This window comes from Eucyclogobius newberryi, unplaced genomic scaffold (assembly GCF_026437365.1).
Source record: "Eucyclogobius newberryi isolate DKJ021-1_F unplaced genomic scaffold, fEucNew1.0.hap1 SCAF_6, whole genome shotgun sequence".
In the NCBI taxonomy this organism is placed as follows: Eukaryota; Metazoa; Chordata; class Actinopteri; order Gobiiformes; family Gobiidae; genus Eucyclogobius; species Eucyclogobius newberryi.
This window is the reverse complement of record NW_027316278.1, coordinates 42,442,645-42,459,493: the sequence shown is the minus strand read 5'-3', so window position 1 is coordinate 42,459,493 and position 16,849 is coordinate 42,442,645. Positions and strand designations below refer to the sequence as shown.

At 46.0% G+C, this 16,849-nt stretch overlaps 1 protein-coding gene across 3 annotated transcripts in view; it reads right to left on the bottom strand.

Annotated features, from left to right (window-relative positions):
* wdfy3 (WD repeat and FYVE domain containing 3) overlaps positions 1–16,849 on the bottom strand; it is a 211,902-nt gene that overhangs the window by 27,381 nt on the left and 167,672 nt on the right. For all 3 annotated transcript variants that reach the window (XM_072433589.1, XM_072433590.1, XM_072433591.1), the window contains 4 exons: positions 8,350–8,513; positions 6,366–6,514; positions 2,622–2,742; positions 726–811 (listed from right to left, as the gene is read on the bottom strand). In XM_072433589.1, coding sequence (XP_072289690.1) covers positions 726–811; positions 2,622–2,742; positions 6,366–6,514; positions 8,350–8,513 — 520 coding nt within the window. The remainder of the gene's footprint in view (positions 1–725; positions 812–2,621; positions 2,743–6,365; positions 6,515–8,349; positions 8,514–16,849) is intronic.

The window sequence follows — 16,849 nt, the reverse complement described above, 5'->3', positions numbered from 1 at the left end:
ACCTGATGGACAGAGGGCCAATGCCCCCGGGTCAAAAGACCTGATGGACAGAGGCCCATGCCCCCCGGGTCAAAAGACCACAATGGCCCCTGCGGCTTATTGACAGGTGCGGCCCTGATATGGACAAGTTCTTGTTCCTTTGTAAATATAATTGGAGCCGCTTTTTAAATGATTTTAGAACCTTCTGCACATGTTAAGAACCTTCTGCACATGTTAAGAACCTTCTGCACATGTTAAGAACCTTCTGCACATGTTAAGAACCTTCTGCACGTGTTAAGAACCTTCTGCACGTGTTAAGAACCTTCTGCACGTGTCAAGAACCTTCTGCAAGTGTTAAGAACCTTCTGCACATGTTAAGAACCTTCTGCACGTGTTAAGAACCTTCTGCACGTGTTAAGAACCTTCTGCATGTGTTAAGAACCTTCTGCATGTGTTAAGAACCTTCTGCATGTGTTAAGAACCTTCTGCATGTGTTAAGAACAAGAACCTTCTGCACGTGTTAAGAACCTTCTGCACGTGTTAAGAACCTTCTGCACGTGTTAAGAACCTTCTGCACATGTTAAGAACCTTCTGCACATGTTAAGAACCTTCTGCATGTGTTAAGAACCTTCTGCACGTGTCAAGAACCTTCTGCAAGTGTTAAGAACCTTCTGCACATGTTAAGAACCTTCTGCACATGTTAAGAACCTTCTGCACATGTTAAGAACCTTCTGCACATGTTCTACCTCTGATAGACTTTGTTGCGAACGCCTTTCTGGAAAGACAAGAGGTAGTTTCGTCCGTCTGCTGAGAAAACCTCCACCGCCATCGGCTGCAACAGAGTCACACACAGGGTTACACAATATGTACAGTGAGTGTACAGTGAGGAGTGTTCAGTGAGTGTAGAGTACAGTGTACAGTGAGTGTTCAGTGAGTGTTCAGTGAGTGTCCAGTGAGTGTTCAGTGAGTGTAGAGTACAGTGTACAGTGAGTGTTCAGTGAGTGTTCAGTGAGTGTACAGTGAGTGTACAGTGAGTGTTCAGTGAGTGTACATTGAGTGTTCAGTGAGTGTTCAGTGAGTGTCCAGTGAGTGTCCAGTGAGTGTTCAGTGAGTGTAGAGTACAGTGTACAGTGAGTGTTCAGTGAGTGTTCAGTGAGTGTACAGTGAGTGTACAGTGAGTGTTCAGTGAGTGTACATTGAGTGTTCAGTGAGTGTTCAGTGAGTGTCCAGTGAGTGTCCAGTGAGTGTTCAGTGAGTGTAGAGTACAGTGTACAGTGAGTGTTCAGTGAGTGTCCAGTGAGTGTCCAGTGAGTGTACAGTGAGTGTTCAGTGAGTGTACAGTGGGTGTACAGTGAGTGTTCAGTGAGTGTACATTGAGTGTTCAGTGAGTGTTCAGTGAGTGTTCAGTGAGTGTCCAGTGAGTGTCCAGTGAGTGTTCAGTGAGTGTAGAGTACAGTGTACAGTGAGTGTTCAGTGAGTGTTCAGTGAGTGTACAGTACAGTGTACAGTGAGTGTACAGTGAGTGTACAGTGAGTGTACAGTGAGTGTCCAGTGAGTGTTCAGTGAGTGTAGAGTACAGTGTACAGTGAGTGTACAGTGAGTGTTCAGTGAGTGTTCAGTGAGTGTCCAGTGAGTGTCCAGTGAGTGTTCAGCGAGTGTTCAGTGAGTGTACAGTACAGTGTACAGTGAGTGTACATTGAGTGTTCAGTGAGTGTCCAGTGAGTGTTCAGTGAGTGTAGAGTACAGTGTACAGTGAGTGTACAGTGAGTGTTCAGTGAGTGTTCAGTGAGTGTCCAGTGAGTGTCCAGTGAGTGTCCAGTGAGTGTACAGTGAGTGTACAGTGAGTGTTCAGTGAGTGTACAGTGAGTGTCCAGTGAGTGTCCAGTGAGTGTCCAGTGAGTGTTCAGTGAGTGTACAGTACAGTGTACAGTGAGTGTTCAGTAAGTGTCCAGTGAGTGTACAGTGAGTGTACAGTGCGTGTTCAGTGAGTGTTCAGTGAGTGTACAGTGCATGTTCAGTGAGTGTACAGTGCATGTTCAGTGAGTATTCAGTGAGTGTTCAGTGAGTGTTCAGTGAGTGTCCAGTGAGTGTCCAGTGAGTGTTCAGTGAGTGTAGAGTACAGTGTACAGTGAGTGTTCAGTGAGTGTTCAGTGAGTGTACAGTACAGTGTACAGTGAGTGTACAGTGAGTGTACAGTGAGTGTACATTGAGTGTTCAGTGAGTGTTCAGTGAGTGTACAGTGAGTGTACATTGAGTGTTCAGTGAGTGTCCAGTGAGTGTACAGTGAGTGTTCAGTGAGTGTAGAGTACAGTGTACAGTGAGTGTACATTGAGTGTTCAGTGAGTGTCCAGTGAGTGTCCAGTGAGTGTTCAGTGAGTGTACATTGAGTGTTCAGTGAGTGTTCAGTGAGTGTAGAGTACAGTGTACAGTGAGTGTACAGTGAGTGTACAGTGAGTGTTCAGTGAGTGTACAGTGAGTGTCCATTTAATATACAGTGAGTGTTCAGTGAGTGTTCAGTGAGTGTACAGTGAGTGTACAGTGAGTGTACAGTGAGTGTTCAGTGAGTGTCCAGTGAGTGTACAGTGCATGTACAGTGAGTGTACAGTGAGTGTTCAGTGAGTGTTCAGTGCTGAGCGGCTCACCTGCAGCAGGTAGCGCCTCTTGTGCACCTCTTTGATGTCCTCATAAGCGAAGATGCTGCAGGTCCTCTTGAGCTGGCTCTGGCCCTGTCTGGCTCCTCGTGGAATGATGGGTTCATGCAAACTGTCCAAAAACACACTGCGTTCAGGACCTGCACCAACACTGTGAAACTGTCCAGAGCCCGATTCAAACTCTCGACGCTGCAGGTTGTTCACATGGAGTGCACAAGTGCTATCCACTCAGCCACAGAGATGCAGTTAAGCTTATGTTCATGGTATATTGCTGGGTTAAACTGCATTCTATGGACTTCTAAATGTCAAAGTAAAATGAATATCGTGAAACGAAATGGACATGTTTTTTCACCCCTGTACGGAAATTTGTCTTCTGCATTTTCCCCATCTTTCAGGGCCGATGGGGCGACCTGTCAGGACCTGTCAGGACCTGTCAGATGTTTTTGGTAGTCTTGGTTAGGACTACTGTAGCAGGTTTTTACATATTGAGCATGTTTTTGGGTTGATAAAATTGTGTTACTCCAGTGCAGCTGTACAGTGAGGGAACATGTGATGTTTGGAAGTTCTCACACTTTGTGGACATCGGACATTTTCATGGAAGGTGCATTTCTACTGTAAGAGACGAAATCTGGAAATCACATTGTATGATTTTTAAATAATTTATTTGTTTGTTTTTGCTGCAAATAAGTATTTGAACACTTTAGAAAATCAATGTTAATATTTGGTTCTTGACCAGGTTTGCACACACTGCAGCTTTTGGCCACGCCTCCAAACAGATCTTATCTGGATCTGTCAGGTCTGAGACTGGCTGAGCCACTCCAGAACCAGGATCTGCTTCTTACAGAGCCACTACTCGTTCTCCTGCCTGTGTGCTCAGGTCATTGTCATGTTGGAAGACCCTGCCACGCCCCATCTTCGGCCACGCCCCATCTTCACTGCTCTGACTGAGGGTCACCCCCAAAGCGTGATGTTTCCTCCCCCAAAGCACGATGTGCTGATGTAAGCAGGCGAACCTTCTGTGCGATGCATGGTTTTAAACCATGACGACGTAGTGTGTTACCATAGTAACCTTCAAAACTGTGGTCCCAGCTCTCTTCAGGGCATTGACCAGCTCCTCCTGTCGTTCATGGAGCTCCAGTCCGAGGGAGATTAACTCTTCTATTTTCTAATAGTTGATCGGCAGATGTTCAAATACTTAATTGCAGCAATGACCTACAAATAAATTATTTTAAAATCGAATTTCCCCGGACCAGACCAACATCACATGATCTCTCTGGGTGGAGTCTGCATGTTCTCCCCGTGTTACCGTGGTTCTCACTGCGGCTCCTCCCACCGTGTCAATTGGCAACTGTAAACTGTCCCTAGTGAGAGAATGTGAGAGTGCATGATTGTCTGTGCGTCTGTGTCTCTATGGTAACCCTGCGACGAGCTGGCCCCTGTCCAGGGTGTACCCCGCCTAAGGCCCAAAGTCAATGAGATAGGCTTCAGTCACCCACAACCCCTAACGGGAACAAGTGGTAGAAAATGAATGAATGAACTATGTGATTTAGTTTAGATTTGGTTTCTCTCAGTGGAAATGCACATGTCAGACACTTCTTTTCTTCAGACCATAAACTGCTCTTAGGGTCACATTGTATAAACATTGTATTCTCTGTGAAGCAGTTTGTTAACTTTACCATGACAGTAAAGTCCACTCGGGCCAGTGAAAGTTGTGAAAGTCTTTCATAAACTCATCTTGGCGAATAATTCGGAAAGTCAGAAGAATTAGGTAAATGAACAATAAACTGTTTAAACACATTTTAAGACAGTAAAACTTTGTTGTAATATATCAAATGAAAGGACTATGGAAAACATCAATGGTTCTCAACCTTTTTCAGAGCAGCCTAATGTTTAGTTTTATTCTGAGGATGTAGACCTCCAAAAATGACTACTACAACATATACAACATATACAACATTATATTTAGCACTGTATTTGAAGGAAGTGAAACTTTGTTAAGACTATTGTTTACATTTGAAATGTTTGTCTCATATCACCTGGGGACCCCTGAAATCACTTCACAACCCAACACCCAGGTTTAGAACTACTGATACTAATAATCCTGTAATAATAACATTTGAATGGAGAAACTGGGATTAACATAATATCAGAAAATATGGACATCCTTTTATTTTTGTAAGTAAAATCTATCAGATACATGAGAGTGATACCAGAGCCTGGTTTAAACACATTTAATACTGGGTGTACTACATTTGTTTACTTTTCTGAAGCTTTAATAGCCCTTGAAATATAAAAGCAAACCAAGTGGACATGTCTATCTATATCTATCTATAATTAGGCCCGAGCTGAAGGACGAGTATCGTCCCGGCGAGGGACTTATAATGGTGTCCGGGGGCTGGAAAAACGCACAAATCGAGTAGTAAACAAAGATGGATATGCTCGTGAGTGGTATTGAAAATTAGAACTCTGTGAGTTCAAATTTTGAGTGAAGGTTTCGTGAAAAAGTATTGAAAGACGGCTCAGTAGTTCCACCTCAAAAATCAAATAACATGGGGCCAATGGAAGCCCGACGCCAAAAAAAGTAAAAATATGACGCTCACTCCAAAAAATAGTTCATGTGAGGACATGTAAAAAATAATAATATGACCCCGCCCTAAATCATACAGGAAGTCGGCCATATTGGATAAACTCGGCGCTGACAAAAGTGCACCTCGTCGTACATTTGGCATTTTCTCTTCCAGTTTTCATCAAAATCACTTCAAACTTGGCCACAAGACACAAAACCCATGAGGAATGTAGTGTTTTACATCTGAAGCTGATAGGTTTTATGGTTTGGTCATCGTGAATTTTAAACAAAATTGCAATTTTTGAAAAATTTCAAAAAAATCTACGTTTTTTGATTTTGATGTAGCGTTTGTGGAGATTCCAAAGCTGAACGCAATAATATGCAAATGTAGAGGCCAACTCATGAAATGGCTCTCTAGCGTCCTCTCCAAATGTCATTTAAAAAAAATCATAAAAGACTATTTCATTTGTCGTAGACAGCTGAAAATATTTATAAGGAGGTAATCTGAGACCAGGCACAATTCAACACAATGACGTGACTCGAGCTCAAGTTTTTAAAGCTTTGAGTGTTAATTTACTAAATGCTAATCCGGAGCCAGCTGCGCTCCATTCATTTAATAGCTTAGCATTAGCTCGACATTAGCTGCTAACCATGCATTCCTATGGGTGCTGTTAGCTTCACGCTATGCTATGCTAACGTTAGCTTTTGGTTACGCATTGGTTTGACGCACTGAATAGCGTAACTTGAACAGTTACTAATCCATATATTTACACACGTGGCCGTGAAAATGTTCAATAAAGTGTAAAGTTTGTACTGTTTGTGGGGGAGGGGTGATGTAGGCGGGGCATTAGAGGTGGGCTCTTTGCCATGGCTCTTACGCCGCGGTCACAAGGGGGCGAGGGCCTTTATCGCCGCTTGCGGCTTTAATATAGTTCATTTTTGGTTAGAAAGACTATAAAGCATAGGCTGGATGTAAGTTAGATATTGAAAATGCATTAATTAATTTCATTTTTTTCCATTCCAGAAATTGATGACTGATCAGTATTTTAAAAGGTTTATGATGTAGAACTGAGTCCTACAGAGGTGCCTTGTATATACTGTATGTACTACTGTATGTATATATATCACAACTTTTCCCCTGCAGATGTGAGGTCATAGGCAGCTCGTACTTGGGTGCCAGCGTGTCGATGTCGCGGATCTCCCTGGATACGGTCATGGTGTAGCCGTCGATGACGTAGAAGTGCTCTTTCCCAAAGAGCAGCAGCCCCTCTCTGGTGTCCAGGCCCTGCACTCGGGCGCAGCGGTACATGTGCTGGATCTGAAACACACACAACACACACTGTGTTTGTTTTCACTCCAAACACACTGTTCTGAGAGAAGCAGCAAGAAGAAATGATCAAATATGACTTTGTTTTTGTCTTATTTGTGGAGCTCCACCTTTTTCTGTTTGCTATTTTGCCGTATAAAGTTATTTCTTTTCTGTTATGGGTGTGATGTGAGGAGCTAGCTGTTTTAAACCCTCACGCATTCAACACCGTCCTCCTGCTCTGCTCCAGGACAAGCTCTCGCAGCTCAACGTGCCCGACTCCACCTGCACGGGCGACGCCACCTGCAGGGGCGACTCCACCTGCAGGGGCGACGCCACCTGCAGGGGCGACTCCACCTGCAGGGGGAGCGCCGACTTCCTGACAGATCAGAGGCAGTGTGTGGCTGGGGAAGAATGTCAGACACTGGGATTATCCGCACAGGAGCTCCACAGGGCTGTGTACTTTCTCCCCTGCTCTTCTCCCTGTACACAAACTGCTGGCCAGACCAGACCTAATAACCAGACCTCATGGCTTATCAGCTGCTTGTCTTGCTTGGAAGGGACTATAACTCCAGTCCTGGATACAAGTTCCAGGATTACACTCTCAAGGAAACCTTCAGTGTTGTCCCCCTCTACATCCTCCAGGACTTCCACGGGTATAAGATTGTTTCTGCGGGACTTGGATTCAAAATCCAGAATCTTGCTCTTCATAGTCTTGATCTCCGCCCACAGTTTCAACACCTCAGCTTTAAAGCCCCAATAACTCATGGATAATGTCTGAGATACACTGTGCCTCTGCGACACATCTGCCGTCTCCATCTGGCTTAAGACTCACCACATCGGCTTCTACTCTATCTTTCAGGCCAGGAGCTGTCCCCAGTTCTGACCTCAACTTTCAGTGACGCAATATCACGGTGCATTTCACGCAACATAAGGGCCACCTGTTGTAAAGGTACTTCCTCTCCACCATCCACACCGTGCGGACCTGTGGAGTCCACACTGGACTCATCCCTTCAGACGCCACACTAGTCATGTTATCCCTGTTAACTTTGTTAGATTGAGGCAGTGTCTGTAATCTGCCAAAGATACGGTCCATCAGATTTGATCGTTATAGCCATAATGTCGGAGATACACTGCAAAGTCTTAGGTTCATATCAAGCTTTTGTTTTCAGAAACACAGATATGTCGTTCAAAAAATTGTTGAGTGTAAGAGCAGCCCCAAAATACTGTACATGGATGACTGGACATGGATATGTTTATAGGTTCATGAACGCATCATTGGGTCACGTGTATACTGTCATACCCATGTGCAATACTGACTTAATCATGTGCAATACTGACTTAATCATGTGCAATACTGACTTAATCATGTGCAATACTGACTTAATCATGTGCAATACTGATTTAATCATGTGCAATACTGATTTAATCATGTGCAATACTGTCATACTCAGACGCAATAATGTCATATTCATGTGCATATAACTGATATAAATAAGAGTTTTTACTTTACCACTATTATTAGTATTTTTTGTCTTATGTTGGCTTATTTTTATTTAATCTTTTTATCTTTCATTTTCTCTATTCCGTATTAAAAATATGAGAGTTTCCGTCCATAGGAATTTTGTTTATAAGAGTTTTTCTATTAAGAGTGTTTTTTAAAACTACCTTTAAGTTATCTGTTATTTTACTTCTGTATCTACTTGCGTTGCAACACCAAAATGTCCCCATTGAGTGGACAAATAAAGGCTTATCTTATCTGGCATTCCATTGTGCACGCAACATTGTGATTCCATGTTCATAACATCTACACAGGAGGAGCAAAGGAGCCTCATGAGCGTTGGTACCTTCTCGCCCTCCTCCAGCAGACGCAGCAGGGCAGTGTTGTCCGGGCGCTGCTCGTCCTCCAGACCTCCAGACTCCAGCAGCTGATCCTGGCTCTGCTCCAGGCTGTCCTCATCTGCTCCATCTGCAGTGGAGCGCGATCGCTTCAGAGGCGCCTTCACCAGACCTGCACAGTCCGAAACAAGTGTAACCTTCACGCGCACAGTCAGAAACAAGTGTCACCTTCAAACGCACAGTCAGAAACAAGTGTCCCCTTCACACGCACAGTCAGAAACAAGTGTCACCTTCACACGCACAGTCAGAAACAAGTGTCACCTTCACACGCACAGTCAGAAACAAGTGTCCCCTTCACACGCACAGTCAGAAACAAGTGTCACCTTCACACGCACAGTCAGAAACAAGTGTCACCTTCACCTGCACAGTCAGAAACAAGTGTCACCTTCAAACGCACAGTCAGAAACAAGTGTCCCCTTCACACGCACAGTCAGAAACAAGTGTCACCTTCACACGCACAGTCAGAAACAAGTGTCACCTTCACCTGCACAGTCAGAAACAAGTGTCACCTTCAAACGCACAGTCAGAAACAAGTGTCCCCTTCACACGCACAGTCAGAAACAAGTGTCACCTTCACACGCACAGTCAGAAACAAGTGTCACCTTCACCTGCACAGTCAGAAACAAGTGTCCCCTTCACACGTACAGTCAGAAACAAGAGTCACCTTCACACGCACAGTCAGAAACAAGTGTCACTTTCAGACGCACAGTCAGAAACAAGTGTCACCTTCACCTGCACAGTCAGAAACAAGTGTCACCTTCACACGCAGTCAGAAACAAGTGTCCCCTTCACACGCACAGTCAGAAACAAGTGTCACCTTCACACGCACAGTCAGAAACAAGTGTCACCTTCACACGCACAGTCCGAAACAAGTGTCACCTTCACACGCACAGTCAGAAACAAGTGTCACCTTCACACGCACAGTCAGAAACAAGTGTCACCTTCACCTGCACAGTCCGAAACAAGTGTCACCTTCACACGCACCGTCATAAACAAGTGTCACCTTCACACGCACAGTCAGAAACAAGTGTCACCTTCACCTGCACAGTCAGAAACAAGTGTCACCTTCACACGCACAGTCAGAAACAAGTGTCACCTTCACCTGCACAGTCAGAAACAAGTGTCACCTTCACACGCACAGTCAGAAACAAGTGTCCCCTTCACACGCACAGTCAGAAACAAGTGTCACCTTCACACGCACAGTCAGAAACAAGTGTCACCTTCACACGCACAGTCAGAAACAAGTGTCACCTTCACACGCACAGTCAGAAACAAGTGTCACCTTCACACGCACAGTCAGAAACAAGTGTCCCCTTCACACGCACAGTCAGAAACAAGTGTCACCTTCACACGCACAGTCAGAAACAAGTGTCACCTTCACACGCACAGTCAGAAACAAGTGTCACCTTCACACGCACAGTCAGAAACAAGTGTCACCTTCACACGCACAGTAAGAAACAAGTGTCACCTTCACACGCACAGTCATAAACAAGTGTCACCTTCACCTGCACAGTCATAAACAAGTGTCACCTTCACCTGCACAGTCAGAAACAAGTGTCCCCTTCACACGCACAGTCAGAAACAAGTGTCACCTTCACACGCACAGTCAGAAACACGTGTCACCTTCACACGCACAGTCAGAAACAAGTGTCACCTTCACCTGCACAGTCAGAAACAAGTGTCACCTTCACACGCAGTCAGAAACAAGTGTCACCTTCACCTGCACAGTCAGAAACAAGTGTCACCTTCACACGCACAGTCAGAAACAAGTGTCCCCTTCACACGCACAGTCAGAAACAAGTGTCACCTTCACACGCACAGTCAGAAACAAGTGTCACCTTCACCTGCACAGTCAGAAACAAGTGTCCCCTTCACACGTACAGTCAGAAACAAGTGTCACCTTCACACGCACAGTCAGAAACAAGTGTCACCTTCACACGCACAGTCAGAAACAAGTGTCACCTTCACACGCACAGTCAGAAACAAGTGTCACCTTCACACGCACAGTAAGAAACAAGTGTCACCTTCACACGCACAGTCATAAACAAGTGTCACCTTCACCTGCACAGTCAGAAACAAGTGTCACCTTCACCTGCACAGTCAGAAACAAGTGTCCCCTTCACACGCACAGTCAGAAACAAGTGTCACCTTCACACGCACAGTGAGAAACAAGTGTCACCTTCACCTGCACAGTCAGAAACAAGTGTCACCTTCAAACGCACAGTCAGAAACAAGTGTCCCCTTCACACGCACAGTCAGAAACAAGTGTCACCTTCACACGCACAGTCAGAAACAAGTGTCACCTTCACCTGCACAGTCAGAAACAAGTGTCACCTTCAAACGCACAGTCAGAAACAAGTGTCCCCTTCACACGCACAGTCAGAAACAAGTGTCACCTTCACACGCACAGTCAGAAACAAGTGTCACCTTCACACGCACAGTCATAAACAAGTGTCACCTTCACCTGCACAGTCAGAAACAAGTGTCCCCTTCACACGTACAGTCAGAAACAAGAGTCACCTTCACACGCACAGTCAGAAACAAGTGTCACTTTCAGACGCACAGTCAGAAACAAGTGTCACCTTCACCTGCACAGTCAGAAACAAGTGTCACCTTCACACGCAGTCAGAAACAAGTGTCCCCTTCACACGCACAGTCAGAAACATGTGTCACCTTCACACGCACAGTCAGAAACAAGTGTCACCTTCACACGCACAGTCCGAAACAAGTGTCACCTTCACACGCACAGTCAGAAACAAGTGTCACCTTCACACGCACAGTCAGAAACAAGTGTCACCTTCACCTGCACAGTCCGAAACAAGTGTCACCTTCAAACGCACAGTCAGAAACAAGTGTCACCTTCACACGCACAGTCAGAAACAAGTGTCACCTTCACCTGCACAGTCAGAAACAAGTGTCACCTTCACACGCACAGTCAGAAACAAGTGTCACCTTCACCTGCACAGTCAGAAACAAGTGTCACCTTCACACGCACAGTCAGAAACAAGTGTCCCCTTCACACGCACAGTCAGAAACAAGTGTCACCTTCACACGCACAGTCAGAAACAAGTGTCACCTTCACCTGCACAGTCAGAAACAAGTGTCCCCTTCACACGCACAGTCAGAAACAAGTGTCACCTTCACACGCACAGTCAGAAACAAGTGTCACCTTCACACGCACAGTCAGAAACACGTGTCACCTTCACACGCACAGTCAGAAACAAGTGTCACCTTCACCTGCACAGTCAGAAACAAGTGTCACCTTCACACGCAGTCAGAAACAAGTGTCACCTTCACCTGCACAGTCAGAAACAAGTGTCACCTTCACACGCACAGTCAGAAACAAGTGTCCCCTTCACACGCACAGTCAGAAACAAGTGTCACCTTCACACGCACAGTCAGAAACAAGTGTCACCTTCACACGCACAGTCAGAAACAAGTGTCACCTTCACACGCACAGTCAGAAACAAGTGTCACCTTCACACGCACAGTCAGAAACAAGTGTCCCCTTCACACGTACAGTCAGAAACAAGTGTCACCTTCACACGCACAGTCAGAAACAAGTGTCACCTTCACACGCACAGTCAGAAACAAGTGTCACCTTCACACGCACAGTCAGAAACAAGTGTCACCTTCACACGCACAGTAAGAAACAAGTGTCACCTTCACACGCACAGTCATAAACAAGTGTCACCTTCACCTGCACAGTCATAAACAAGTGTCACCTTCACCTGCACAGTCAGAAACAAGTGTCCCCTTCACACGCACAGTCAGAAACAAGTGTCACCTTCACACGCACAGTCAGAAACAAGTGTCACCTTCACACGCACAGTCAGAAACACGTGTCACCTTCACACGCACAGTCAGAAACAAGTGTCACCTTCACCTGCACAGTCAGAAACAAGTGTCACCTTCACACGCAGTCAGAAACAAGTGTCACCTTCACCTGCACAGTCAGAAACAAGTGTCACCTTCACACGCACAGTCAGAAACAAGTGTCCCCTTCACACGCACAGTCAGAAACAAGTGTCACCTTCACACGCACAGTCAGAAACAAGTGTCACCTTCACCTGCACAGTCAGAAACAAGTGTCCCCTTCACACGTACAGTCAGAAACAAGTGTCACCTTCACACGCACAGTCAGAAACAAGTGTCACCTTCACACGCACAGTCAGAAACAAGTGTCACCTTCACACGCACAGTCAGAAACAAGTGTCACCTTCACACGCACAGTAAGAAACAAGTGTCACCTTCACACGCACAGTCATAAACAAGTGTCACCTTCACCTGCACAGTCAGAAACAAGTGTCACCTTCACCTGCACAGTCAGAAACAAGTGTCCCCTTCACACGCACAGTCAGAAACAAGTGTCACCTTCACACGCACAGTCAGAAACAAGTGTCACCTTCACCTGCACAGTCAGAAACAAGTGTCACCTTCAAACGCACAGTCAGAAACAAGTGTCCCCTTCACACGCACAGTCAGAAACAAGTGTCACCTTCACACGCACAGTCAGAAACAAGTGTCACCTTCACCTGCACAGTCAGAAACAAGTGTCACCTTCAAACGCACAGTCAGAAACAAGTGTCCCCTTCACACGCACAGTCAGAAACAAGTGTCACCTTCACACGCACAGTCAGAAACAAGTGTCACCTTCACACGCACAGTCATAAACAAGTGTCACCTTCACCTGCACAGTCAGAAACAAGTGTCCCCTTCACACGTACAGTCAGAAACAAGAGTCACCTTCACACGCACAGTCAGAAACAAGTGTCACTTTCAGACGCACAGTCAGAAACAAGTGTCACCTTCACCTGCACAGTCAGAAACAAGTGTCACCTTCACACGCAGTCAGAAACAAGTGTCCCCTTCACACGCACAGTCAGAAACAAGTGTCACCTTCACACGCACAGTCAGAAACAAGTGTCACCTTCACACGCACAGTCCGAAACAAGTGTCACCTTCACACGCACAGTCAGAAACAAGTGTCACCTTCACACGCACAGTCAGAAACAAGTGTCACCTTCACCTGCACAGTCCGAAACAAGTGTCAACTTCAAACGCACAGTCAGAAACAAGTGTCACCTTCACACGCACAGTCAGAAACAAGTGTCACCTTCACCTGCACAGTCAGAAACAAGTGTCACCTTCACACGCACAGTCAGAAACAAGTGTCACCTTCACCTGCACAGTCAGAAACAAGTGTCACCTTCACACGCACAGTCAGAAACAAGTGTCCCCTTCACACGCACAGTCAGAAACAAGTGTCACCTTCACACGCACAGTCAGAAACAAGTGTCACCTTCACCTGCACAGTCAGAAACAAGTGTCCCCTTCACACGCACAGTCAGAAACAAGTGTCACCTTCACACGCACAGTCAGAAACAAGTGTCACCTTCACACGCACAGTCAGAAACACGTGTCACCTTCACACGCACAGTCAGAAACAAGTGTCACCTTCACCTGCACAGTCAGAAACAAGTGTCACCTTCACACGCAGTCAGAAACAAGTGTCACCTTCACCTGCACAGTCAGAAACAAGTGTCACCTTCACACGCACAGTCAGAAACAAGTGTCCCCTTCACACGCACAGTCAGAAACAAGTGTCACCTTCACACGCACAGTCAGAAACAAGTGTCACCTTCACCTGCACAGTCAGAAACGTACAGTCAGAAACAAGTGTCACCTTCACACGCACAGTCAGAAACAAGTGTCACCTTCACACGCACAGTCAGAAACAAGTGTCACCTTCACACGCACAGTCAGAAACAAGTGTCACCTTCACACGCACAGTAAGAAACAAGTGTCACCTTCACACGCACAGTCATAAACAAGTGTCACCTTCACCTGCACAGTCAGAAACAAGTGTCACCTTCACCTGCACAGTCAGAAACAAGTGTCCCCTTCACACGCACAGTCAGAAACAAGTGTCACCTTCACACGCACAGTCAGAAACAAGTGTCACCTTCACCTGCACAGTCAGAAACAAGTGTCACCTTCAAACGCACAGTCAGAAACAAGTGTCCCCTTCACACGCACAGTCAGAAACAAGTGTCACCTTCACACGCACAGTCAGAAACAAGTGTCACCTTCACCTGCACAGTCAGAAACAAGTGTCACCTTCAAACGCACAGTCAGAAACAAGTGTCCCCTTCACACGCACAGTCAGAAACAAGTGTCACCTTCACACGCACAGTCAGAAACAAGTGTCACCTTCACACGCACAGTCATAAACAAGTGTCACCTTCACCTGCACAGTCAGAAACAAGTGTCCCCTTCACACGTACAGTCAGAAACAAGAGTCACCTTCACACGCACAGTCAGAAACAAGTGTCACTTTCAGACGCACAGTCAGAAACAAGTGTCACCTTCACCTGCACAGTCAGAAACAAGTGTCACCTTCACACGCAGTCAGAAACAAGTGTCCCCTTCACACGCACAGTCAGAAACAAGTGTCACCTTCACACGCACAGTCAGAAACAAGTGTCACCTTCACACGCACAGTCCGAAACAAGTGTCACCTTCACACGCACAGTCAGAAACAAGTGTCACCTTCACACGCACAGTCAGAAACAAGTGTCACCTTCACCTGCACAGTCCGAAACAAGTGTCACCTTCACACGCACAGTCAGAAACAAGTGTCACCTTCACACGCACAGTCAGAAACAAGTGTCACCTTCACCTGCACAGTCAGAAACAAGTGTCACCTTCACACGCACAGTCAGAAACAAGTGTCACCTTCACCTGCACAGTCAGAAACAAGTGTCACCTTCACACGCACAGTCAGAAACAAGTGTCCCCTTCACACGCACAGTCAGAAACAAGTGTCACCTTCACACGCACAGTCAGAAACAAGTGTCACCTTCACACGCACAGTCAGAAACAAGTGTCACCTTCACCTGCACAGTCAGAAACAAGTGTCCCCTTCACACGTACAGTCAGAAACAAGTGTCACCTTCACACGCACAGTCAGAAACAAGTGTCACTTTCAGACGCACAGTCAGAAACAAGTGTCACCTTCAACTGCACAGTCAGAAACAAGTGTCACCTTCACACGCACAGTCAGAAACAAGTGTCCCCTTCACACGCACAGTCAGAAACAAGTGTCACCTTCACACGCACAGTCAGAAACAAGTGTCACCTTCACACGCACAGTCCGAAACAAGTGTCACCTTCACACGCACAGTCAGAAACAAGTGTCACCTTCACCTGCACAGTCCGAAACAAGTGTCACCTTCACACGCACAGTCAGAAACAAGTGTCACCTTCACCTGCACAGTCAGAAACAAGTGTCACCTTCACACGCACAGTCAGAAACAAGTGTCACCTTCACACGCACAGTCAGAAACAAGTGTCACCTTCACCTGCACAGTCAGAAACAAGTGTCACCTTCACACGCACATTCAGAAACAAGTGTCCCCTTCACACGCACAGTCAGAAACAAGTGTCACCTTCACAAGCACAGTCAGAAACAAGTGTCACCTTCACACGCACAGTCAGAAACAAGTGTCCCCTTCACGCACACAGTCAGAAACAAGTGTCACCTTCACACGCACAGTCAGAAACAAGTGTCACCTTCACACGCACAGTCAGAAACAAGTGTCACCTTCACCTGCACAGTCCGAAACAAGTGTCCCCTTCACACGTACAGTCAGAAACAAGTGTCACCTTCACACGCACAGTCAGAAACAAGTGTCACTTTCAGACGCAGTCAGAAACAAGTGTCACCTTCACCTGCACAGTCAGAAACAAGTGTCCCCTTCACACGTACAGTCAGAAACAAGTGTCACCTTCACACGCACAGTCAGAAACAAGTGTCACCTTCACCTGCACAGTCAGAAACAAGTGTCCCCTTCACACGTACAGTCAGAAACAAGTGTCACCTTCACACGCACAGTCACAAACAAGTGTCACCTTCACCTGCACAGTCAGAAACAAGTGTCCCCTTCACACGCACAGTCAGAAACAAGTGTCACCTTCACACGCACAGTCAGAAACAAGTGTCACCTTCACCTGCACAGTCAGAAACAAGTGTCACTGTTCTGTTATGCATTAATGTTGTGTTTTTAGTTTAAAAGTGCATAATTTGATCTATGCTTTAATTTCATTGCATTTGTTTTCTTGTGCCGCCATCTAGTGGATACTTTTAAATGTCGCAGGTAGAGCACATGTTTAAAACAAAACTTTATTTAACCGGAAGTAACAGCGAGCCATGAAGGCACCAGGCACGGCCGCACGCAGCTTTGGCTGCTTTTGGAGATCGCAGATTTCTTTATTTTGAGGTTGCATTGCCGGTATGTAATGTTGTACGCGTGCACAACAGCTGCATTTATGTTATTTTCTATAAGCCAGTGTTCAGTATTGAATTTGACTGTTCCATCTCTGCAATATGTTAATTACACGCTAACAACGTAGCCATCAATATTGCGTCATCTAGTCTGCTTTGTA